General features: G+C 48.4%; 1 protein-coding gene across 1 annotated transcript; it reads right to left on the reverse strand.

The window, feature by feature from the left end:
- Window positions 1-455: 455 nt before the first annotated feature.
- DEUP1 (deuterosome assembly protein 1) lies at window positions 456-26,262 on the reverse strand. Its single transcript, XM_083170133.1, has 13 exons — window positions 25,918-26,262; window positions 24,302-24,370; window positions 22,630-22,801; window positions 21,058-21,153; window positions 19,639-19,773; window positions 18,478-18,591; window positions 15,579-15,833; window positions 11,905-12,041; window positions 10,080-10,170; window positions 8,663-8,845; window positions 4,009-4,193; window positions 2,787-3,030; window positions 456-1,073 (listed from the first exon to the last, which is right to left on the reverse strand). Exons 2-13 carry the CDS (start codon window positions 24,304-24,306, stop codon window positions 900-902), a joined length of 1,791 nt encoding a protein of 596 aa, XP_083026259.1. The 5' UTR covers window positions 24,307-24,370; window positions 25,918-26,262; the 3' UTR covers window positions 456-899.
- Between the last annotated feature and the right edge of the window lie 864 nt (window positions 26,263-27,126).

Genomic DNA, 27,126 nt, shown 5'->3' on the forward strand with positions numbered 1-27,126 from the left:
ACAATGGAGCTGATCACATGCAGGACCCATGCTGCATTAAGAAACTGTAGGGCACATCTATGAAGCAGGGATAAGGGAGGAGTAGTGAGCAAGAGGAGAAGTGGCCCATGGCAACCAATCAGCACTAAAGTAACATCTATTATTTGCATAATAGAAAATAAAAAAATAATAAAAGAAGCTGATTGGTTGCCATGGACTACTTCTCTTCTGGCTCACTTCTCCTCCCTTATCACTGCTTCATACATCTATCCCTGAATACACCACTGAAAAAGTCAGATCTGACAAAACGCATTGGGTGTTTAATGCAACTTACTGATAATAGCTCACACTCTGCAAGGGGCAAGGATCTCAAGGGGCAGAGACAGGCAGCTGAAGCTTTTTGGCCATTCCAGGCCACTGTACACTACCGAGTCTCACTATTATATATCAACATCATTAATATACAACGACAGGAGCAGTGTGACATGTGTTTTATTTTGACATCTGTATGTTATGGTCAGTTCACAGTAGAACAGCTGTATAATATATATATATATATATATATTTTTTAAATAAATGTCTTTAAAGTGGACAATGCACAACAGAGGAAACCATTTTGTGGGCGGGGCAATACCCATAGTACTGCAGCCAATCAGTCTACACAGAAACCATGCAATTATAATGCTAGATCGTAGTGAAAGATGAGCATTATCATCCAGATAATTACAGTTTACAATAGGCAGCAAATGCTCCAGCAACTGTCTAACTACAAGTCCCAGTGTTCCCTGTTAACATGGTGGCTGCTGGGACTTTTATTCCTACAGTCAGAGAACCATAGGCTGGTGACATCCATGTAAGCATGTTCTGTACAGTCCTGGGTGTCAGGGATAACCTGTGGGAAGTGGGCAGTGTGCCCTCAGTCAGGAGGCAGCAATGTACCGGCTGTGCGACGTGTATTTGCTGACAGTGCGCTCGCAGTTTCTATGCAGCTCTTCAATGTGGGAATTTAAGATCTTTTCAAAATCACCGGCTCTCTTGTTCTCCTCCCGCAGGAACCGTTCCGCTGCTGATATGAAGGAACCTTCCTGGTCAGACTGCAATATAATATATTAAAGATCCTGATCAATAATTTATTCTTACAATGGAAGAAGGGGGGGAGGGGGTGTGGAACCCAAAAATCACAGTTTTGCGTCTTATCAATTTACTTTGAATGCTCAGGAATATTAGGGCAAAATGCTGTGTGTATATGACTGGAAACAAAATAAGGACACGATCTGTAGGGAAGTTGGACTCAGCCAATCCGGTTTACAGATTTTAGGTTTTCAACAAAACTAACTTTATTGGGCAATATACAGTAGGTGGACAAAACAAGTCCCTAGAGCAGTGGTTCCCATACTTTTTTCAATCACGGCACCCTTGATTATCAAAATAGTTTTCACAGCACCCCAGGCCAAAAAACCCTCTTATTAAGAAATTTAGAAGGAAAATATTAAATTAAGTAAATTGTGTTTATATGTAATCCATAGATTTAGTTATGGGGTGAGGGATAAGATTCACTTCTGTTTGTCTACATATTTTATAATTGGTAGCCACCAGCACTGGTTTTGCCCTTTATAATATAAACAATATTAATTGGTCCTGGACACCAAATCCAAGGCACCACTACAAGTGTCTGGAGGCACCCCAGGGTGCCACGGCACTAGAGGCTAAACAGCACCCCCACCGCTGAGAGAAATCAGATGCGATAGAGATCTTTATTTCTTTGCCATAACTAAGCAAATAGACACGTACGTCTGGTTTTGCAATGGCCAAATTTTCCCCTTGCAAACGTATCTTAAGCTGGGAACACATTAGCCGATTTTTGTTAATGATCTGCACAACAATGATATTGTTAAAGATAGTTTCATGCATATGGACAAATGTGTACAGGGGCGGATTTAAGGGGGGGGGGGGGGCGAAAGGAGCGGCCACCCCCCCCCAGGCCAGTGGAATCACTGCGGGCACCCGCACCTACTAAGTAATGATTGTAGTGATGATGACGCCGCCTCTCTCACCCAGTAGCTGATATAGCATGGCTTTCTCTCCCCATCCTGCCGTCCTATTGGCTGGTGGGCTGTAAATTAGGTGGTTTGCCACCCTGATTGCTCACAGACAGTGTGGGGTGGGCTGTGTCTGCAGCACTGCCCGGCGGGCACATGGTGGGTGTGTGCCCGGTTTCAGGATGAAGTTGCCTGATGAGTGGAGCAGCCACAGCCTGGAGCTCCCTTGTGTGTGCACTGTCCGGCAGCTGGTGCGTCCGGCTGCACATACAGTGTGTTTGCAACGCAGAGCCCCCCATGCAGGGTTTTTTCTTTGATATTTATTATTGTTTTTTTTTTTATTATTATTATTATGATTGGGGGGGACAGTCTTACGATGGGAGGAGTCAGGAATGGGAAGGGGAGGAGTCAGGACAGGAGGGGGAGGGTCAAGTTTAAACAGTAAACCCCCCCCCCCCCCAGAAGAGAAGTCTAGAAGTCTAGATCCGCCACTGAATGTGTATGTACTATATTGTTAACAATGCTCTCTTCTGTAGGTCGAGATTGACCCTCTCTATCGTCTGTACATAACGTCAAATCTATGCAGCTTTACTGCCATCTATCAGTATCTCAGTCGCCCAGCTAAATCTAATTAGTAAATTGCTTTTACACAAGATTTTCTGTTAGATTAGTGGCAAAAGAAAAATATGTGCTATCGCTTAATCTTTAGCGGTAAAAACACAAACTCCTCTTATACACAATGATCTATAAACCAGGACCATTACTTACAGCTGTGGTAGATACGTCTGGCTCGTCACAAACAAAAATGAGAGAGAAATCAGTCAGATCCCTCTCTGGAAACTGGCAGCCATTTTGAAGTGTCATGGCTTCCAGATACTCCCGGTTCACCAACATGCTCCCGGCCGGTGTATCCCAGCCACTGCCGCATCCGTCAAACTCGCATTCACTGAGAAATGCTAGATTACTGGTGTCATTATTCAGGAACTTGCTCTGGGTTTCTTCATTATAAGATCTGTAATAAATGAATAGAATTATGATGATTACATACTTTATTAGTACACATATGTCATACCCAAACACCTGAAATATGTTGAAGTAATACACGGTTTTGTATGCATGTAATGAAGCAGACTATGAAATCTTTAAAGGAAATCTACCCAAAGTCTGCTGAAATGTAAGACATGACATGTGCTACAAGTTCTTGGGGTATTACAAAGTGATTCTATGTAAGAACTCATTTATACAGGAATTTCTAGGCGCACCTCAGGGAAAGTAGCGGTATATTAATATCATGCTTTAGTCTTCATGATGACAGTAAAAATCCTTCTGAGTATTTTCCTTTTTCCAACTAAGTCCCAGGTCTGAAACAGGATTTTAAACGCAGTACCAAACCGGGTCAGAACTCATTCCATCACGCTGGATGCATGTCGGCACAATTGAAAAACAAACAAACTCATGTCGACCTTTTGACCCTGTCGACCAATAGTGGTCAACCTTATGTCGACCTAGAGTCAATCTATCACGATTCCGGATACCCCTATATCACCAGCGGTTCAGTGACTGCGTTTTCTAAAATAAATCACAGGATAAAATGCCACATTGTTTATGCAAACGGGCTACTGAATGACAAATCTTGGATTCCACTAAAGTCCTAGTTAATAAGATTCACTGTGATACAGTTACACAATGCCATGTTTCTGTGAACATCTGTCCCATAACACATCACTAGACACTTTCGTTATAAATGTTTTTTTGTTTTTTTTATATAAATCCCTACCACATCACTTGGGTCATAGACTTGTAACACCTAGCTTGATAAAAGTAATAAGCCGAGGCATTAAATACATTTAAAAAAAATATATGATATATTTGTGGCTTGGCAGCAGTGATTGAATGAACGCGGTGGGCAGGTAGGGCACACGGAGTATCCCAGGAACACAGGAGTCATATGTTATGGCCGCCTGTGCGGTGTGGCAACATTGTGATGTACCTGTGTTTTAATAGGCTCTGTGCCCGGATGGCATCTCTCTGCCAAGGCTCAGCTTTCATTCTCTCCGGGTCCTCGGGCTGTATGCCCTGCACACGGGTACAGCACTTCCCCAGCCTTTCCGGCTCTGGGTCCAGGGGCGCAGTACAGGGATCCGGTGAGATCCTCTCTGCTGCAGACATCAGCACCTATAGGATGTAATACACAAGCCTCATGTTCATGAGTAGCCCACACGTCACATAATCGTTGTACATCGCTGGGTTACATATTCTCAGCATACAACACAACTAGCCCAGCCGCTATTCCCATGCACATATAGAACATTGTGAACAAGAAAGCAAAAGCCAGGAGGTGATTCCAGTGTCTTCTCTTTAGTTAAATAGAACCCAGAATAGAATGAGCAGGTTAGCGTTAGGCACTTAGTGGAAAGGTTAGTGTCAGGCACATAGGGGGAGGTAAGCATTAGGCACTTAGTGGGGGAGGTAAGCATTAGGCACTTAGTGGGGAGGTCAGTGTCAGGCACCTAGGGGGAGGTTAGCGTTAGGCACACAGGGGGAGGTTAGCGTTAGGCACACAGGGGGAGGTAAGCATTAAGCTGGCCATACACATGCAGATTTATAGAAACATAGAAACATAGAATGTGACGGCAGATAAGAACCACTTGGCCCATCTAGTCTGCTCCTTTTTTTAAACATGTTACCTCAAACCATATTTGATCCTTATTTTTTTGTAAGGATATCAATATGCTTATCCCAAGCATGTTTAAATTGTACTACTGTATTTGCGTCTACCACCTCTGTTGGGAGGCTATTCCACTTATCTACTACTCTTTCTGTGAAGTAATTCTTCCTCACATTTTCCCTGAATCTTCCTCCCTCTAGTGTCAGTGCATGTCCTCGTGTTCTGCTGCTCCTCTTCCTGTGAAGAATGTCTCCCACCTGTACCTTGTTAAAACCCTTGATATATTTGAAAGTTTCTATCATGTCTTCAGATCTGGCTGGTTGGAACAAAAACATGGTTATGGATGAGAGAAAATGACAGTTGACCATTTGCTTGGAAATGCTGGAAAACTGACAAACTGTCACTCATCCATAACCATGTTTTTGTTCCAACCAGCCAGATCTGCAGATAAATCTTACCAGTGTATGGGCACCTTTAGGCACTTAGTGGGGAGGTCAGTGTCAGGCACACATGGGTGAGGTTAGGGTCAGGCACACAGTGGGGAGGTTAGCGTCAGGCACACAGTGGGGAGGTTAGCGTCAGGCACACAGTGGGGAGGTTAGCGTCAGGCACACAGTGGGGAGGTTAGCGTCAGGCACACAGTGGGGAGGTTAGCGTCAGGCACACAGTGGGGAGGTTAGCGTCAGGCACACAGTGGGGAGGTTAGCGTCAGGCACACAGTGGGGAGGTTAGCGTCAGGCACACAGTGGGGAGGTTAGCGTCAGGCACACAGTGGGGAGGTTAGCGTCAGGCACACAGTGGGGAGGTTAGCGTCAGGCACACAGTGGGGAGGTTAGCGTCAGGCACACAGTGGGGAGGTTAGCGTCAGGCACACAGTGGGGAGGTTAGCGTCAGGCACACAGTGGGGAGGTTAGCGTCAGGCACACAGTGGGGAGGTTAGCGTCAGGCACACAGTGGGGAGGTTAGCGTCAGGCACACAGTGGGGAGGTTAGCGTCAGGCACACAGTGGGGAGGTTAGCGTCAGGCACACAGTGGGGAGGTTAGCGTCAGGCACACAGTGGGGAGGTTAGCGTCAGGCACACAGTGGGGAGGTTAGCGTCAGGCACACAGTGGGGAGGTTAGCGTCAGGCACACAGTGGGGAGGTTAGCGTCAGGCACACAGTGGGGAGGTTAGCGTCAGGCACACAGTGGGGAGGTTAGCGTCAGGCACACAGTGGGGAGGTTAGCGTCAGGCACACAGTGGGGAGGTTAGCGTCAGGCACACATGGGGGAGATTACCGTCAGGCACACATGGGGGAGATTACCGTCAGGCACATAGGGGGAGGTTAGTGGTAGGCACTTAGTGGGGAGGTCAGTGTCAGGCACATAAGGGGAGGTTAGCGGTAGGCACATAGGGGGAAGTTAGTGTCAGGCACACATGGGGGAGGATAGCATCAGAGACATAGGGGGAGGTTACGGTCAGGCACATAGGGGGGAGGTTAGCGTTAGGCACTTAGTGGGGAGCTTAGCGTTAGGCACTTAGTGGGGAGCTTAGCGTTAGGCACTTAGTGGGGAGCTTAGCGTTAGGCACTTAGTGGGGAGCTTAGCGTTAGGCACTTAGTGGGGAGCTTAGCGTTAGGCACTTAGTGGGGAGCTTAGCGTTAGGCACTTAGTGGGGAGCTTAGCGTTAGGCACTTAGTGGGGAGCTTAGCGTTAGGCACTTAGTGGGGAGCTTAGCGTTAGGCACTTAGTGGGGAGCTTAGCGTTAGGCACTTAGTGGGGAGCTTAGCGTTAGGCACTTAGTGGGGAGCTTAGCGTTAGGCACTTAGTGGGGAGCTTAGCGTTAGGCACTTAGTGGGGAGCTTAGCGTTAGGCACTTAGTGGGGAGCTTAGCGTTAGGCACTTAGTGGGGAGCTTAGCGTTAGGCGCTTAGTGGGGAGCTTAGCGTTAGGCGCTTAGTGGGGAGCTTAGCGTTAGGCGCTTAGTGGGGAGCTTAGCGTTAGGCGCTTAGTGGGGAGCTTAGCGTTAGGCACTTAGTGGGGAGCTTAGCGTTAGGCACTTAGTGGGGAGCTTAGCGTTAGGCACTTAGTGGGGAGGTTAGCGTTAGGCACTTAGTGGGGAGGTTAGCGTTAGGCACTTAGTGGGGAGGTTAGCGTTAGGCATTCAGGTGTTCAATCTAAGCTACCATTAGACCACCAGTACCGTTTGGCTGGGGCGGTACACCTGTCACACTGTAACGCAATCGTCCTAAGGCGAGCTCAGGGAGGACAATAACATATTGTCATTTCTTTAGTGTCGACATAATAAATGTTTATCTGACGAAATTCAGCATTGTGTGTTTGTGGAACCTTTCTTTGTCGACATCATGGAATGAGTGGGATGCACAGCTTGCATAGCGCGCCTTGTCAGACACCGCTGTGGGACACACACACACAAATGCGGCTACGCTGACTTCCGTGATTCTCCCACTTACACCTGCCTACACCTGTGAGGTAAGACAGGGGCGGAAAGGGGCAGCAGACTGAGCGCAGCAACCATGAATTTACACACAAGTAAGAAACCATACACATGGTCTTGACTATTTGGGGCAAATTTACTAAGATTGGAGTTATTTCACATGGGGTGTTGCTATTGGCAACCAAGTGCCGTTAGGGTACACTTCACAATCTCCTCCCAATGTGTCATGTAGCCGGTTTTGGATCTGCCAGCGCTGTCCAATATATCCTGTACTGTGCAATCAGCCCCATAATATTTAGTGCTTGTGCCAGACGCAGCAAACACATGTTCCCGTTATTAACAGCAAAGACAGGATTAGCAGAATCTAGCAATTACATAACAACAGAATCTGAACATATGCTTTAATAGAACGTCATATTTTGGGATTCTGAAATGAAATAACAATGGCCCTTATTCTGATTGATGCGTACTTTTCCGCATACTTTCGGATAGCGTCTTTACGGCGTCTGCGCATGCGTGGAGAACGCAACGCGCATGTGCCACGCATTGACTCCGTACCTGTTCGGCCAAATCCCGTACAAAACTGTGCCCCGCAATCAGTCTGGAAATATGGGCGTATTATGGGCGTCATGCGGAATGACACATGGGCGTAGTTTAAAAGTGGGCAAAACTGGGAGGAAACATGGGCGGACACGGGGGAGTACACTTATGTTGGGGGGGCGTGCATTCGGATAGCACTCCGAATGCACGCGACCAAAACCGATAGAAATGTGCGGTGTCCATAAGTCAAGTATTGCTTTGCGGAAACCACTCGGTCTTGCGGTAGGCGAACGGAACGCCTAATGACTACAAGCATTAACACCTGAACCCAATACAATCGACTCCTTTACTCATTACTCACTAATAGGACGCTTGTCAGTGCTTTAATTGAAACCATTGCACTTCAATTGCTGTAAGGGTTAATGTGTGCAATGCATGTGTTAGGCATGGTTGTAAGGATATATTGGCATATAATTGATTCCAATTCCAAATAAACATTTTTTTATGAGGATAGGTAATTGAATAAGTGGGTCATGTGATGTATTGCAGAATAGACATAATAGTGGGTAGTTTTGCGTAAATACACCGCTTCCGTGCGGACGGACCGCTTGCCATCCGTTCGGATGCGGTATTCCCGTGCATACTCTGTAATACCGTGCAGAATCTGAGTGTTTCCCCCGCACACGCATGGTTTGTATGTCGTCCGTAAACACGCCCTGTTCCTAAAGAGTGAGTCCGTCCGAATGCGGAGGACACGTGGGCGTTTCTACGGACGATGGCCGCACGCGGCAGCACAGCGTGGCGTGCGGACCGCACCGTAAGAATTCGGGAATATCCGCATCAATCAGAATAAGGGCCAATGTGAGGGATAGGGCTCTGTGTCGCCATCTTGTGGTTCTAAGTGGTACTTTGAAATTAAAGGCACTTGCAATTGACTCCAGTGAGTGGAGCTCAGAACGGCATGAGCACATACGTGAAGATGTGATTATATTTTCCATACCTGTTTGTGCCCATTCCCCTGCTCTCTCCCTTCCAGCTGCCGCTCCAGTTGAGAGACTTTCTCGCTTATGGTTGCTATAGTGACATCTTTCTGATCCAGCTTTGCAGTGAGGTCCGAGATATCTGCCCTCAGCCTCTCCAGCCCACGGACAGTCTCCTCTTTATCTGAGGGGTCTTTTTCAGCCTGTCAGAACACAGAACCATGACAATCCCATCCGTGTTACAGAGAGCACCATGGGGTATTGCTACAAAATCACATAAACTCCTAGACTTTACACAGAGAAGCATCACACGGATCTGACTCATCCATGCTATGCTTCTGTGTAATAAGAAAAGAAAGAGTTAAAAAGTAAAGTAAAACTGTGTGCCCTCACCCGAGCACAACCAGCCGTGGGGTCTTTGAGCTGGTCCTGGTTCAAGAAATACGGAGACAAAAGAAATAGGGGTCCCCCGTATTTTGGAAGCCAGCATCAGGCTCCAACAGTCAGAAGGGTGGGGGGGCACTTATTTAGGTCCCGCGGTCATAGCATTAATCCTGTAACTGTTCACCCCTGACCAGGGTAGTGGGGCCCTCCTTAATAAAGAAGCCCCTCCCCCTTCAGGGCTCCCAAGGGCCAGGGCTGAGGCCCAGGGCAATCTCCGGTACCCCCTGGGCTGTGGGTGCCAGGTTGATTGCATTTAAGGTGTTTAAAAAAAAAAGAAAAATTAGTCGTTTCGCTGTGGAACTACAACTCTCAGCAAGCCTCCCCCGCATGTTGGTACATTGAGAACCACAAGTACCTTCATGCGGGGCATTAAAGGGCCTGCTGGGACTAATAGTTCCACTGCTGAACCAATACTACAATAAATATACACAACACTGTGAAAGTAAAAATTTATTTACATACGTGCACTCACCAATACTTACCTATGTTGCCTTGTCTCCTTGTCCAGTAGTAATCCAGTAGGTAGCTGTGAAAACAAAACACTCACCTGGATCCAGTGTAAATCTGTCCTCTTCAGTTTAAAGTAGCATCCAAGGGGTTAAAAATAAATGCTGACCAAATCCCTTGGTCTGAGGAGCAGAAACACACATGCTGCTCCTCTGCGTAACTGACCTGGATTCCCACTGACATCAGCCAATGGGAATCTCCTCAGCCATTCAGCCGCAAGCTCCAGAGGAGCTCAGGATGGGGATAGGCTGTCCGCTTCCCATTGAAGTCTATGTTATGAAAATAACACAGACTCCTATGACGGGTACCGGCAAATCAGCTTTACCGCGAAGCCAGTTGAAGGTATCCCCGGGTGCGACCCCTATTTGATTTGCAAATGTCCCAGCTGGTAAAATGGGTACATTCATCCAGGAACAGCTGTACATTTATACCATATACAGAAGTCTAGAAAAAGCTTCCAGCAGAGACTTCCAGCAGGGAGGTTACCTGATTATCACATGGACACAGTTTCCCACTCTGCTGAGTCTGTCCTTTGTAAGATGCCGTGTTTTCCGTGTGTAGATCTGACTCCGTACATCTGAAACACAGGGAAAAAAAGGTTTCCTATTGAAATGTTACAGGAAATGTCATACAATTGTTACTTTGTGACCTACACAAATCGGATAGTCAGCACTTAAATAAATGATTAATTTGTGAAATGGGAGAACAGTACGTTCTCCTCGTTATGTAGTAACGTGCACATCTGCCATATTGTGGAAGTTTTATTACATATCAATCCATCACAACTGGCAGCATGACTGCAGCATCCAGAATACAGATCTCGAATTAGAACACGAGGAACATTAGTTTGGAGGTCACTGCGTCACGGTTCTCCCATTGGGGATTACATTTCCATAACGCCAAACGTTTTTGCAGGCTCTAGACCAGGCATGTCCAAACTATGCCCCTCCAGCTGTTGTTAAACTACAATTCCCATCATGCCTTGCCGCAGTTTTGCTATTAGGGAAAACTGTGGCAAGGCATGCTGGGATGTGTAGTTTCACAACAACTGGAGTCCCTCTCCCATCCAATGAGCTTCACTATAGCATTAATAGCTTCAGTAACTTTGGGGCAGAAGTATTAAGCCTTAACAAGAGATAAATCCAAGGGTGATAAGGAGAGATAAACGTCCAGCCAATCACCTGCTAACTACCATGTTACAGGCTGTGTTTGAAATAAGTCAGTAAGGAGCTGATTGGCTGGACGTTTATCTCTCCTTATCACCCTTACAGTTATCTCTTGTTAAGGCTTAATACATCTGCCCCAGTGTTACTCCAGACGGAATGGGATCATTGGATAGACATACATTAGCAATCCAAGCATTAGGTCGACTGCTGAAGGTCAACATGCACGAAGGTCGACAGGTCATTAGCTCAACACAAGCATTAGGTCAACATGGGGAAGGTCAATAGAGAAAAGGTCGTCATGGGGTTTTCACTTTTTTGGGGCTCGCTACACTATTTTATTCTCCCACCGGGTGTGGTATAGGGGGTCCCACATTCGGGATCCCGACAGTCATTATCCCGACTGGCCGGACCCAGACAGCATGGTGAGCGCAACTAAGCCCCTTGCGGGCACGGTGGCTGGCTACGTGAGCCACCTATTCTATTCTCCCTCTATGGGGGTCGTGGACCCCCACGAGGGAAAATAGCGGGTGGCCGTCGGGAACCTGGCTGTCTGTGTTTTGACAGTCGGGATCCCAACGTCGGGTGAATGCCGAACTTAGGGTCAGATTCAGACCTGCTTGCTGGGCTGCATGTGGTCAAAGCCACATGAGCCCATGTGCAGGGCTGTGAACAGGTGTGTACGGGTCCACATCAGTTTGCTAGCACCCACACATGGTTACTTACCATCGAATGATCTCTCCTTCTCTGCCCGGTGCTCGAAGCCGCCACGTGACCCAGGTGTCCCTCAGTGGCTGCCTGTATTTCAGCGAAATTGAGGGCGGGTGCCGACGTCATGCGCCTGCTCCGAGCAGGCAGGGGAATGCAGAGTTCGGACGGGCACACCTTGCGTTTCTATGGGAGTGCCCACCGTTTTTGTGGGCACGCCCATGAAACACCGGAGGTCCACCCCGGAATGCTCCCCCCCCCCCGCCTGTCAATCAGGCTGCAAGCACCTCGGCCAGGGAGACATTTGCAGAAGGTGCTCGCAGCCGCGCCCTGCACAGTCGGACCACTGCATGCACACCTGAATCGGCCCCTTAGTCTCAGAATTTCTGTGCACATTTCTATCATGGTGATAAATCACTAGTGCATTATGTGAGTCCTACCGGAGCTTATTGCCTTGGGAATTCTGATAGCGATCTATGTCTTTGTGTATCTGCCTCTGATCCAACTCCACCGCCCTCAAGAGGTCATCCCGTGACTGGAGTGCAATCGTAGCATCGGACAGTTCACTCTCCATTCTCTGAGGGGTGAAATGATACAGAAAACAACATTAAAGACAACACACGGATTTGGCTATTATTATATACAGGTTGAGTATGCCTTATCCAAAATGCTCGTGACCATGAACATTTTGGGATTATTCGGGATATATATATTTTTTTACATACTTACCTGGTCCCCTGGAGGTCCCCCGGCATCCACAGCGCCCCCCGGCGACCATCCGGATCAGTGTTCAGCAACATCCCTGGTCCCAAGGATGCATTGCGCAGGTGACGTCATTGCGCACCCGCGCAATTCATCCTTGGACCGGGAATGCTGCTAAAGATGATTCGGATGGCGGTTGGTGATTCGGATGGCGAAAGGTGGTTGGAAGAAAAAAATGGGGGGGGGGAGCCACACAGCACACACATACATGCATGTTATCATGCATGTAATATATGTGCTGGATCCATCCCCTGGAGATCGCTAGCGCTGTTTGTATTGGGCGCCACACGTCACCTGGGAGTCAGCATAAACCAGTGTTAAGCCCGCCCCCATGCTTCTATTGGCCAGGGGGCGCGCTTAACACTGCAAGAGCTTATGCCAGTGGTTCCCAACCTCGGTCCTCCAGTACCCCCAACAGTGCATGTTTTCCAGGTCTCCACACAGAATCACAAGCGCAATAATGAGCTCCACCTGTGGATCTTTTAAAAATGTGTCAGTGAGTAATGAGTGCACCAGGGTTGTTAGCAGACCTCCTGAACGCCAGATCAGCTCATCTGCTGGACCCAGTGAGGTCACTGCTTCTGTCCTCTCTGCCCCACATTAGATATTTCCATGCAGAACAAGTGTCCTGGCTCCACTCTCAGCAACAGGCATGATGACAAAGGTAAACACCGGAGTATTTGCAGCCACTGCAAGTTGGCAGGAAGCCATAGGAGTGCCTATGCCATGTCAAAGCAACAGCCTTCTCCAGTACCATGAGAGGACGGAGAATCTGCCAAGGTAAATGGAGGATAAGGAGCTGCTGATCAGAATGACTTGACTTACTGGCAGTGGTACTAAGATGGGGCCCGGGCAGGGCTGGATTAAGCCTTCGGGGGGGCCCGGTCACTTTAGACAGGGGGGCCCCTTCTCACTTGTCATTACTGCCCGCAAACTGCACAGGAGAATATTACACTGTCAAAACACAGAGTAAAGGCAGTATAAACGTGGTCAATGGGTAACCGCAGGGGGCGGAATTAATATAAACATATATCTAGATAGATAGATATAAAAATACCACATAAAAAGCCTGTGTTTGTCCATCTGTACCTTACTCTGTAGGAGCCCTGACATGCTCAGCGCTGCCTCTGATTAAAAACCCTCCCATGACGAGGCCACTGCTGCTGCTGTCCTCCATGGGCCTGAGAAGCATATGATGAGCTCCATCAATCAGAGCTCAACACAAGCCTCTCAGCCTCTGACCTTTTGTGCAAAATCTCATGGGACTTAGTCAACTCCCAGTAATGCATGGCACACTTGTACAGTCAGTGTGCCTTGGCTCCCGGTGCTCAGCTCCATTAATCATTGGCACATTGGCAGATAGGTGAAACTGCAGCACTACCGCACTCCCATGTACAAAACCTTTAGCTAAAAAAAATGTTTTTTAAAAAAAAAAAAATACATGCCAACCACAGGGCCCCCCTTAATCCGGCCCTGGGCCCGGGTGTAAACACCTGCACCCTCCCCTTACCGGTCAGCTTGCCGCAGCCCATCTCCCTAGCCTGGTACTCGCCGCTGTGTGCTGAGCTGCAGAGGATCCGGGGATGCTGCGGCACTAATCGCAATCCTTCCTGGATCTGTCCCTGGTTGAGAAGCTCGTACTCCCCCCCCCCATGTGTAGGTCACAAGAACTACACAGCACACATACGGGAAAAAAAAAATGGTACTCTTTACCTAGAAGGGAGCCCATCGCGGGCATCACATGTACTAAAAAATCGCATGCGATGCGACCGACGCGATGACCGCGATTTCCCATAGGGAACAATGTTAAATGTCCCAATTGACCCGATTTTCCTGTTCAATGTCCCAATTGACCCGATTTTCCATAGGGAACAATGTTAAATAGCCCACAGAGGCCAAATAGGCACCCTGAAGTGTGAAATGGCCCCCCCCAATTGTTTTTGCCCCCTCACGATCAACGTCAACCCGAAGCGTGGCGAGCGCAGCGAGCCCGCGAGGGGCGGCGGTACGCGTCCTACGACCTTTTCATACCCCCACTATCCACGTCGGCGTGGAGTTGAGAATAGAAAGTGTGGCGAGCGCAGCGAGCCACCGAGCCCGAAGCGTGGCGAGCGCAGCGAGCCCCGTGAGGGGACGCGGACACCTTCACAGGTATACGCGTCCCCTCGCGGGCTTCACAGCTGTCCGCGTGCCACACTTCGGGCTCGGTGGCTCTCTGCGCTCGCCACACTTTCTATTCTCGACTCCACGCCGACGTGGATAGTGGGGGTATGAAAAGGTCGTAAGACGCGTACCGTCGCCCCTCGCGGGCTCGCTGCGCTCGCCACGCTTCAGGTTGACGTTGATCGTGGGGTGGCGTTAACAATTGGGGGGGCCATTTCACACTTCAGGGTGCCTATTTGGCCTCTGTGGGCCATTTAACATTGTTCCCTATGGAAAATCGGGTCAATTGGGACATTGAACAGGAAAATCGGGTCAATTGGGACATTTAACATTGTTCCCTATGGGAAATTGCGGTCATCGCGTCGGTCGCATCGCATGCGATTTTTTGGTCGCATGCGATGCGACCAACGCGGTTTTTTTTCCCTAACGATGCCCACGATCAAAATTGTGGGCGCCCTTCTAGGTAAAGAGTACCCAAAAAATTTGACCTATTTTATGGCAACCTGTTTTTTCATGTCTCGACTGTTAACCAAAGTGCTGTCAACTCTGACCCGTACCCTTTACTGCACCCATCTCACACCACCAATATCTGCAAGGAATCAACAGCCACCAGTGGCTCCTTCTATTGATAATGCTGCTACCGTGCAGTGGCCACATACCTACATCAGCCAGCATTATTATCCCGCTACCTTATGTAGCACGTGTTCCCTACACCTCTTAGAGTGTAAGCTCATTGGTTCAGGGTCCTTATCTTCTATTGCATGTCAAGCTGCACATGATCTGCAGCAGCGGCTAACAGCCTGCAAATCCCAAGCCAGCAAAGATGATCTGTTGACATTTCATCAGTGTCTACATGGCGAATATCAACACTGTCAACATTGACATACCATACGACACCTGTTTGACAAGCTCCTGAATAAAACATTAACTCAAATTAAAAAATGGTCTATGGGTCTATCTACTTGGGCCTTGTCCATGGCTGCTTTGGACTTATATATGGTAATGAATTCCTGATTCTGGCCAATGTGTGGAGTTTGTATGTTCTCCATGTGTCTATTTGGGCTTACTCCAGCCAATACAGTTTTTCCCCCCAAACTAAAAAAACACAGTGGTAGGTTGAAAGTGAAGGGCAGTGCTATAATTATAATATTAGTATAAAAGTACATTAGATTTGTGTTCCAAGCGTTACCTGGCAGCGCTTCTGACACGTCCTCACTTCCTGTAAGAGACGCTGGTTCTCAGCTTTCAGACAGTCCCTGCTCAACGTGATTTCTCTCACAGTAGATTTTAGATTTTCAATGAGGATCTGGTCACTGCTGATGGTCTCCTGGGAAGCCTCCAGCTGGACCCTCAATCTCCTGATCTCACTTTGGTTATTGGTAATCGCGGCGTCCTGCAGCTGTGTCTGGCTCCGCAGCTGCTCCTGGTAGCTCTGCGATTGCTTCTGCACAACCAGAACAGACGTCACACCACATTAACGTTCTACCCAGAATCCTTTATTATGGGGAAAATAATTAGACCCCAAGCACCAATTAGACCAGGCATGTACAAACTGTGGCCCACCAGCTGATGTGAAACTACAATTCCATCATGCATTGCCACAGTTTTGCTAGTAGGTAATGCTAAAACTATGGTAAGGAATGCTGGGATGTGTAGTTTCCCAACAGCTGGAGGGCCACAGTTTGGACATGCATGAATTAAACAGACGAAGGAAATAACTTGAAGCTCTTCGTTCAAGGGCTGTGATTCAGCAGGGCTTGTTAAGCAGCGGTTGTTTGCTGCTTAGCGAGTCCTGAAATGCCGCCCGTCTCAACTGACTTATTTCCTAGAGCTAGGACGAAGACGGGGTGGGCGGCTGACTTTCTGTGATGTCAGCCACCCACTCCTGGCAGGCATTGGCCCGCCCATGTTCCCAGGGGAATGCCCAGCATCTTCATGGGGACCCCCATGAAACACAGGACGTTCTCCTGACCCTGCAACATTTCCGCCCTAGTCCCTTACTCCCCGGAGCGAACAGCCTGGCTAGTGTGTAACCCACTGAAGCTGACTGCTGTTGGGGTTTTCATACCCTCCAACATGACCCATTCCATTAGGTACAAAATGCTCTGTTCCTGGACTTCCCTGCCAGTGGCAGTTGCAGAGTTGGAGCTGCAGCACAGTCCAATATTCAAAGAGGGGAGCCACTCCAAACATCACTGTCCTGGACTCACTGGCAGTTGACGTGACCCCCCTCTTTGAATTTTGGACTGTGCTGGAGTCCAACCTCTGTAACTGCCACTGGCAGGGAAGTCCAGGAACAGAGCATTTTGTACCTAATGGAATGGATCATGTTGGAGGGTATGCGGTTTGCACATGCTCAGAAAAGCCGGCCATCAGGGCTGTGGCCGAATTCAGAACAGGTCTGAGGTGAGCAATCTGTGAGCTGAGCAATCTGTGAGCTGAGCAATCTGTGAGCTGAGCAATCTGTGAGGTGAGCAATCTGTGTGCTGAACAATCTGTGTGCTGAGCAATCTGTGAGGTGAGCAATCTGTGAGCTGAGCAATCTGTGAGCTGAGCATGCTGAGCAATCTGTGTGCTGAGCAATCTGTGAGCTGAGCAATCTGTGAGCTGAGCAAGGTTATGCCTATTGTATATAGGCAATACCCCACAATCTAGCAGGACAGATAGTGCATGCACTGTCTATCGCTGTGGGCAATAGCTATATGCAGGACCGCACATCGCCGTAGCCCGAGGCCATACACTAATCATATCGCTTAGAAATGGGGTTAAAAAATTGCCAATGTGTGCATGCCGCGTAACTCTCTCTCTCTCTGCACACGTTACATCTGTCACACCCGCAGTGCACATTATTTTACCTATTTGTAGAACAAATTTGTCCTGCAATCAGGTCTGAATTAGGCCCAGTGTGTAGTGTAGTGCTGATAACCCAATTCTATCCGCGCCATGATTTACTTCTGCTGCATAAGGAAGAAGCTCATGTATTTGGAATCTGTAATAAACCATCACTCATTCCCTTCAACAGACTAATTCCCAATAATTATAAGCAGAGGCTCACAAGTATCGCTATGACGACGACCGGTATCAAATATATAACAAAGGGCAGATACCACCACCACCCCCACAATACGTATAATGCCCCATACACACTGGCGGATTCTGGCAGCAGCAGCATTGCCCCCGCTAACAATTTGTATAGATAAATGCGGAGGTCATTAACGACCCGGAGAACCGCTCATCGTTCCATGCACACACACTGAGCGATATTATGAGCGATAGCAGCCAGTGTGTGGGCACCTTAACTCTACATGCGGGGAAATATCTGCACTTAATTCCATCTATGAAATATGGGTGCAACTCTTTATTATCTATAAGGGTGCAACTCAATTTAAATGCATAAAAGTTACATACAGGACTCTGAGACCGCACCCCCCATGGCACATGTGATGTCATGACATTATATAACATGCACAGGAGTCTGTATAGGGGATACGGTTGGTAGGTTGACACTATGAAGGTCAACCACTAAAGATGGAGACGGCTTAAGTCGACATGGCTAAGATCGACAGGGTCGGAAGGTTGACACAAGCATTAGGTCGACAGTCAAAATGTTGACATAAGTTATTCACATTTTTTTGAGCCGACAGGCAGCATCCACTAGGGCGTCGAGAAAGTATATAACAGTGCAGCAAACCATGCGAGGGGATGCGGTAAACTGATGCGGTGTCCATGTCGACATACGTCGAAATAAGGGACAAAAAACTTGCAAAAACTCACGTCGACCTTCCCATTGTCAACCTAATGCTTCTGTCGACCTTCCAACCCTGTCAACCTTCATAGTCGACCCTATGACCCATACCCCTTGTGTAGAAGAGCAATCTCTGCCTCACCTGACAAAGGCCTGTAATGCTACGGTCTCCCAGTAGGAGGCGCTGTTTACTTTAGTTTCTTTTTAATGAAAGCAAACAATTGAAAGAAAGAACTGAAGCACGACCATCTAAGCCAGCCGCCCTGACTGTGCAAGACTACACACGTACATTATCTCTGGGGGCTCCCGCAGCATATGTTATATACAGGAGCCAGGGGGTTACCTGGAGAAAGTCACATTTTTCTGCTAGTGCTTTCCTCTGGTCATTTAAAGTGTGTAAATGGTCCTGATCCAGCTCCCGCTGCTTCTCCCACTGTTTGCCGTGAACTTTATGTTCCTGTGAGAATACAGAAAAGATCCATCAATAAAAACATCCATTTAGCCTGTTTCCCCTGTCCCACAGCACTTATGGCCTGATACACTATGCGATCTGGGCCCGATTTCACCCGATTCGATCCGCGGTCCCGCACGCATCGGATCGGAGGTCGGGAGGGCTGCACATAAGATAAAATCTTATGTGTAGTCTGGAGCCGTTGGGGGGGGGGGGGGGGGGGACGCAGAGAGGCAGGCGGGGGACACCACAAGGGGACACAGAGGTGGATGGGGAGACGGGCAAATAAAAAAAATAAACAACACACACCACACAAATTAATGGGCAGCCACTGATTGGCTGAGAGAGCTCTCAGCCAATCAGTGGCTGCTCATTCTATTGTAAGGGCTCTCTGGCTCCCTCAGCCTGCAGCTCTCCAGGAGTTGCATGTGATAAATGTCCCTTTATCCATAGAAGAACTATGATGGTTATAGCATTGAATACACCTCATCAGGGCATAAAGTGGTCATGGAAAGGTGGGGGGACTAATTTTTCTATGCCACCTAATTACCCCCCTCCCCTCCCCCCTATTAGGCAGAGGCAGGACCAGTGGTAGGGTATTTGGCATCCCCCTGCAAACTAGACTGCTTTTCTGTGAGAATTACTGTGCAGGGCCAATGTGGAGGTTATAATGTTCCACCTCACCATTAGAGGTGGTGGAACTCAGTTCCCTCCCGTTCCCCCTCACTTTAACCCCTGCATCTCATATACTAATACCAGGCTGAGCGACCCTTTCAGCAGGGAGGGTACACCCCAAAAGGTCAGAGACTGGAAAATACTAAATTACTTGCTATCTACAGTATCACATTGTCATCATTATTAAAGCTGCAGGAGAAATATCTTTCACGGTTGAGACGGCGAGAACAAAGGTTTATATCAGTTATCCTGATAGTATAATCGCATGGCTGCAAAGCACAGAACAAATTCAATATACTTCAGAAACGTTGGTGTCATCTATGAATTGAGAATTATAATGAATGTGAAATTGTGGGATCTTCCCATAAGGCCCCTCACCTCCATCTTGTGAGACCACCAGCGGCGCTCAGCCGGACTCAACGCCTGGTCTCCAGGAACCATGGCACGGTCACACTTCTGGCTTTGTACATGATAGTAATGGAGCTTTTCATAATTCTTCTTTAAATGACATAACTGTAGACGCAACAAGAGAGAAAGGAAACGTAGACGTCATGTTCATTGTCTATGTAACAGTAACGGTCAGGCGGAAAGCCCTGCTTTCTATAATGAGTTCAGTGCTGGGAGAATTCTGTTTGTTTTTTGTTTTTTCCCTTATACAGTGAAAAAAAAAAAAAAAAACAATTGCACAATAGCAAAACCATTCAAAGTACATAGAAATGTAACTTCAAGTATAGACGGTATTGAATATAAACAAATAAAAGTCATAAAGATACATTTTTTGATAAAATGGTACAAAAAAAGACGGCATAAACGTAAGAGAAGCAAAACAACTGTCACCACAGACCCAACCCACCTCCACCTCCCATAGTGATGAGGTCACCACAGACCCAGCCCACCTCCCATAGTGATGAGGTCACCACAGACCCAGCCCACCTCCCATAGTGATGAGGTCACCACAGACCCAGCCCACCTCCCATAGTGATGAGGTCACCACAGACCCAGCACACCTCCACCTCCCACAGTGATGAGGTCACCACAGACCCAGCTCACCTCCACCTCCCATAGTGATGGTGTCACCACAGACCCAGCCCACCTCCCATAGTGATGAGGTCACCACAGACCCAGCCCACCTCCCATAGTGATGAGGTCACCCAGCACACCTCCACCTCCCACAGTGATGAGGTCACCACAGACCCAGCCCACCTCCACCTCCCATAGTGAAGAGGTCACCACAGACCCAGTCCACCTCCACCTCCCATAGTGATGGTGTCACCACAGACCCAGCCCACCTCCATCTCCCATATTGATGAGGTCACCACAGACCCAGCCCACCTCCACCTCCCATAGTGATAAGGTCACCACAGACCCAGCCCACCTCCACCTCCCATAGTGATGAGGTCACCACAGACCCAGCCCACCTCCACCTCCCATAGTGATGAGGTCACCACAGACCCAGCCCACCTCCATCTCCCATATTGATGAGGTCACCACAGACCCAGCCCAACTCCACCTCCCATAGTGATGATGTCCCCACAGACCCAGCCCACCTCCACCTCCCATAGTGATGAGGTCACCACAGACCCAGCCCACCTCCACCTCCCATAGTGATGAGGTCACCACAGACCCAGCCCACCTCCACCTCCCACAGTGATGAGGTCACCACAGACCCAGCCCACCTCCACATCCCATAGTGATGAGGTCACCACACAGTGAACAGCCAATACTGTAGCTCAGGAGCAGCTGTGCTGAGGATTGCGGACCTTTCCTAGTAATAGAGTAGCAGGTGACAGACATTACCTGAGATTTCAGCGCTTCCAGCTGTTTCTCATTGTTCTTGTCAATTTCACCTTTAGATTCATCGGCTTGTTCCAGCTTCTTTGAGAGGATCCCGATCTGAAACATGAAGAAAGGATTGTGCTCTGTTGCATGATCATATATTTTCCAAATTACATTTCCTAGCACTACAGACCTGTCAATCACTGGATTGCTAGCTGCTTTGGCCATTTACCCCCTCCCCCATCGGTGCGCCTCCCTTTAACTCCCTAACACAGTGGCTGCTGGGTCCCAGTGTCACAGAGTTGGTGCTAATTGTGGGTCCTCCCAGTCAATCAGACGGGCGTCTCCGGACTCTCCCGGGTGCATCTGTGTCACTGAGGCGCTTTCAATGCACAAGTTCGGGCAGGAAGTGCAGAGTCCGTGTGCGCTGGCTCTATATTGTAGAGTTACCCTCGGAGGGGGGGGGGGGGGTGTCCATATCATCCTAAAGGCTTAGCACCAGGTCACTGTCAGGGATGAGGAGCCGCAGTATTACAGGGGTACGACTGGATAGACATGCCAGATAGGTCCAACAAACCATACTCTGGGGTAGGTGTATGAAGCAGTGATAATGGATAAAAAGCAAGACGGAGTGTGAGCATCTGTTGCTGCAGTCCATGTGTTCATATATTCATATACATATGATCCTGCAAGTGGAAGTGGGAGCGAGTAATGAGTGTGGATGAGAGACGCAGATCTGGTGGGGATATATTTGGAGATAAGCGAAGAGATATAAGTCGGTGCAGTCAGAGTGATGGCTTTGTATGTAAGTAGAAGTATTTTATATTGAATGCGGTAAGATACAGGCAACCAATGGAGGGACTGGCAGAGCAGATCAGCAGACGATGAACGTCTAGCCAGGAAGATCAGCCTCGTAGCTGCATTCAAAATGGATTGTAGTGGTGAGAGTCTGTTCTTAGGAAGACCGGTAAGGAGGCTATTGCAATAATCAATGGGTGATATAATGAGTACATGGATTACAGTTTTACAGTGTCTTGTGTAAGGTGCGGACAAATTTTGGATATGTTTTTTAGATGTATGTAACATGGTTTAGAGACCGATTGAATGTGAGGAATGAAGGACAGTTCAGAGTGGAGGATGACCCCTAGGCAGCGAGCTTGTGGAGTAGGATTAATTGTTGTGTTCTCAGCAGTGATAGCGATATCAGGTTGGTAACTACTCTTGGCTGGTGGGAATATAATTAATTCTGTTTTGGAAATGTTAAGTTTGAGGTGGTGAGATGACATCCAAGATGAAATGGCAGAAAGACATTCAGAGACACAGAGCAATACTGAAGGTGACAATTCCGGGGAGGATAGATAGATTTGAGTATCATCAGCATACAGGTGATACTGAAATTCAAAAGAGTCAATTAGTTTCCCAAGTGAGGAGGAATAGATTGAGAAAAGCAGAGGACCTGAGACTGAGCCTTTGCAGGCCAGGGGTGTATTTCCCAGGCGCGGGACTGCAGGTGAGAACATCCCGGCATGCAGTGAGGGGGGAGCTCTCCCCTGCACGTCCCGTACCCTAGCGGTGGCTGCTACTCCCAGTTACCTGACAATCTTTTTGATCTAAGGCACTTCTGGCTTCCGTCAGCTCCCGCTCCCGCTCTTCCAGTCTCTGCCCCAGCACACGGACTTCTTTCTGCCATTCTACTTTCTTACTGCTCACCATGACGTCTATCTGGTGCATCAGTTCCTCCAGCTCATGTTCACAGGTCATATCACTATGATAATACAAAGGAAAGCAATCCTGTCACACTGTACATATATATCCTGTGTTCTCTTGTTCCTTATATGATAATGGTCCCTACTGTACGTTATAAAGATACTAGAAGAAGATCTGTGGCCATATAGAACCTGTGAGAAGTGTTTTATTCAGGTTATAGGTGACTTTAACCCTCTATATACTTACATTAGGGGTGTATTCTGCTCATAACTAAAAAATACGGATGTGGCCAGGACTCACTGATTCGAAGCAATTATATCAAAACGCACAAAATAAACACAGGATTTGTAGGATTTTATGCACATCAATTGTATATTATAAGATAATCATTAAACATCAGTAACCTGGTTACTATGGCTACCATGTCTGGCAATGCAGAACTGTGTGTCACCTTATAAATTAATGCTGACAGTAATAACCATCAGTTAATGACAGCAGACAATACACATTTGCATATGTATACAACTCTGGAATCTGTTCTCTGGAGTGTATAAAACTTGGAAATCCTTAGATCCCAAATATTCTAGGTGCCAACAACCAATCGAGATGTAAAAAGCTCTAACTGTAATGGTCATGCGTGGGAAGCCCCTGCTCTGTATGGGCACATGGGGGGGATGTACAGGCTTTAATGGAGACTGGTTTGATGGTCCTCTAGCTCATTGATGGATCAATAGTTCTGTAATCAATGCTGCCTCCCCTCCCAACTGATGACTTCCTCTATCCTCCAAGATTCTGCCCATGCTGCTCCCTACCTCTGGAACTCTCTACCTCTCAAACTCTCTTTCCAGTGCGAGACTGAAGTTAGGGTCCAATTCAGACAGATTTTTTTTATTATTCACGTTATATTAAAACAAATGAAATCACTGCAGATCACTAAGGGCCTAATCCACGATTCAATGCAATGACGATGTGCGCTCCAAATATCAGTAGACTGAATGCCCTGGGATTGCACTGCACAAACGCGCAAAGTGCGATGCCACTCGCAGTGAGAATTGAAATGCAGAGGGATAAACAGGAAGAGAGTTTGGGGGAGGTAACGGGGAGAAGCAGCAAAAATGCAGGCGTGGCACTGCCGATCTCAGGGGGTGTATCAGCTTTCAGCTGCAATTTGCCTTGCCCAATAAGGTTTAGGGCATGAAATAGGGTAGTTCAGCGGGCACTCTGGCGGTGGGATTGTTATTTTGAATAAGTAGCCTGTGCTCACTTTAACACCCTATATCATGGCCAAAACCTGCCGGGTCCCCTTCATGGGTGGGGTTGGAGGAGCCTTTGATCACCCGTTTCTCTGCAAAGCAGTAAGTATACCCTGAATAGATATTGTACATTTATATAGTGCAGGTGAGTCCGTGGCACCAAGACACACCCACTCAATCGAGACCACCCCCCTTTTCAGGTCGCCCGCTCAAAGGTCCTGATCTAATGACAATGAAAGTTGTGAGGTATGAACCAGATAATAAAAGCAGTGACACCCACAACAGCACTTGTATGGCTCACTTACCCCATTATATGGTATGTATGGATTCCTGCAGGAACTTCAGTGATATCCGTCTCCAAACGGATCTTCTTCCTGTGGTGAACAGTACAAAGTTAGCATAAATACAATACAAAGCAAAACAGGCCCTCCCACAAGCCATACATGCAGAGGCGCATAATTATCACAAGGGAGAACATGGAGCGGACCCTCTTGTGCCCTCTAGGGCAGCGGTTCTCAACCTTGGTCCTCATGAACTCCACACAGTGCATGCTTTCCAGGCCTCCACACAGAATTACTTGTTTCAATGACGACATAAACTCATGTTTGCATCAACGTTTCGGTATTTTTATTAATACCGTCTATCCTGAAATACTGAAACGTTGATGCACATGAGTTTATGTCGTCATTGAAACAAGCAGCGTGAGTGCCACTGTCATGCATATATGTGGAGCTGTTTAAAAGCCGAAGCTCCATTCGGGACACACACACACAGGGGCAGAGGTGTGGAAGGCATCTGCTGGGCTCCTGCTCTGGAGGGGGCACCCAGTCGGCTGTGTAGCTGACCGGGCTGGTAACTTGGACAGTTTTATGGGGGCATAAAACTGCACAGGGAGGCAGCTATGCAATATTGTACAACTAATGCTAACGCAGCATTCTGAAGAGAGACACTTTGCAGATCTGGTGGCACGTCAGAAGATGCAGCATCGGATTACCGATGTTTCCAGTATCAGCCATCTGAGAAAGATGAAGCTTACTTGGACTGGCAGCCTCCTCCCTGCTCACGTGGTTGGGAAATCCGCACATCTTGACCTTTGCACTCTCAGAAACTGGGGGCAATAAGCCTCATTTCCAGCAAAGCAGGCCAACAGCACCCTGTTTCAGCCGCAAACTGCGCTGCAGCTTGGGGGAAACGCGGGCAACAACGCATGACCCATTCTGCACATGCGCAGACACACAACAATCAGAGCAGAACACAAACCACTGGGATTCTATATTGGAAACTGCGTATCTGGCGGTTGTTCGCACGCTGTGCATGCATTGCGGCCTCCATACGCATTAGTGCGACTGCGAACACATACATGATTCGGACAGTTACACATCTCAGCCATTTCTCCAACACTATATAGGCAGTTCTGGGTGACAATAACTCGCATGTACGCAAGAAAACCATTTTATTAGCGTGTCAACCAGAGATGCGTTCTACTGGGACGTGCATATGCACCGTGGGCATGGAATTCAGACAAAGTTCCTGCACCTGGCATGCAAGTGCGAAGATGATGACGAAGGCTCTTCTTCCAAACCGAGCTGCGGGGTGCTTCTGGTCACATATAAGTCTCATTAGCATACAATTTCCAGGGTCCAAAGGTGTGTTCACAATATTTGCAGGGGTAATAACATTGCACTATGCAATCAGCGGCAGCAGCATCATCATGCTAAGCCACAGAGCTGACAATCTAGAATCTTTATTAGTGTGGAAACATTACAGGCCTAGGGGGTCACATAGTAATCTGAGGACGTCTATTACCTTTATAGCTGTAACAGGCTACCTGGATAACCACAAATCCCAGCATTTACTGCCATCCCCCACAACACATACACACCACTAGCTCTTCCTGCCCCATGCAATGCAGTCCCCATACCTGCTCAGGTGCTGCGTGCTGCAGGTGATCTCCCCCGGGAATCCCAGGTACCGGCTATAATGACACAGTCACTGTACAGCGCTAGGTATACTTAGTTCATACTGTATCTCATTCATCCGCGCCTCTCCTGCCGCTCTCATGGAGACCACGCCCACACATCACCTATAGCCCCTCCCCTTCCAGGTTATCTGCCAGCGCTGATTAGCATTGTCACGCCCATAATGACGCCCTCGGCGTGTTTCTGCGTTAATGTTGCCGCTGGACCACGCCCCTTTTCCACAGCAGAGCGTTCCAACTTCCAGCTTCATGGAGACAGCTGGCTGGCGCGGGATACCATGGAGACAGCCGGGATGCGGGCTACGGGTGGCAGCTGAGGTCAATATGCTTTGAGGAAGAACGCGGCTGATGGTCCAGACCCGCGATCAATTCCTTTCCCGTCTCCTCCCCTGGCTGTCTTCCCCTTCCCTTACGTTGCCTGCTATCTCCCAACGCAGAGATTTGTTCCCAGGTTACAAAAACACCCTTCATTCAGGGCGCGACGGGGGACCCCCGGGGTCTTGTGCTGCAGGGTCGTAGGGAAGGGATGACCATCGTTGCTTTGCCATCGATGGCAAAAGTGCAACTGGCTAGGGATGTTCCCAAAACATCGATGGTTGGGACCTAGTGCCAGGGGAGCCGAGTTAGGGGGGGAGCGGGTACTAATTACCCGGGCCCACACTTGCTGAAGGGGCCCCGCAGGGGCCCTGGTCTGACCCCTTCCTTCCCCCTCCATCCCTCCCGGGTAGCAACAGTAGCACACACTTCTACAGCATGTGCTGTGCTGACAGCAGGCTCAGCATGAGTGTCTCACTGACAGCGTGAGAGGTCATGCTGAGCCTGCAGTCAGCACAGCACATGCTGTAGGTGTGTGCTGCTTCTGAGATTACAGTTTTTAGAGTTTTCTTTCACCCTCCTCTAAACATTTTTTGGGGCGTGGCCTAAGTGTGGGAGGTTCCCACAACACACACTTAGGCCACGCCCCCAAAATTTTACCGGGGCCCGGCATTCCTCTCGGCTGCCCTGCCTAGTGCTCGATGTTTTGGGCATCGATAGTGGATGGTCGAATAGTGGATGGATGGCTTCCAATGGTAAAAGTTGTGGGCGCATGCACACTGCGTTCGCAGCGTCATTGCGTCCAGCGGCATTGCTGCGGGCGGCCCGCCCTGCCGG

This window comes from Crinia signifera, chromosome 2, assembly GCF_055691185.1.
Source record: "Crinia signifera chromosome 2, ASM5569118v1, whole genome shotgun sequence".
Lineage (NCBI taxonomy): Eukaryota > Metazoa > Chordata > Amphibia > Anura > Myobatrachidae > Crinia > Crinia signifera.

What these genes read in the sequence shown, in the direction of transcription:
- DEUP1 (XM_083170133.1), bottom strand. An exon ending in TCCCAAGGCAATAAGCTCCG is followed by an intron (nt 10,171 to 11,904) that starts GTAGGACTCACA and finishes CCTGTGTTTCAG; the next exon opens with ATGTACGGAGTCAGATCTAC. An exon ending in AGGGGAATGGGCACAAACAG is followed by an intron (nt 4,194 to 8,662) that starts GTATGGAAAATA and finishes TACATCCTATAG; the next exon opens with GTGCTGATGTCTGCAGCAGA.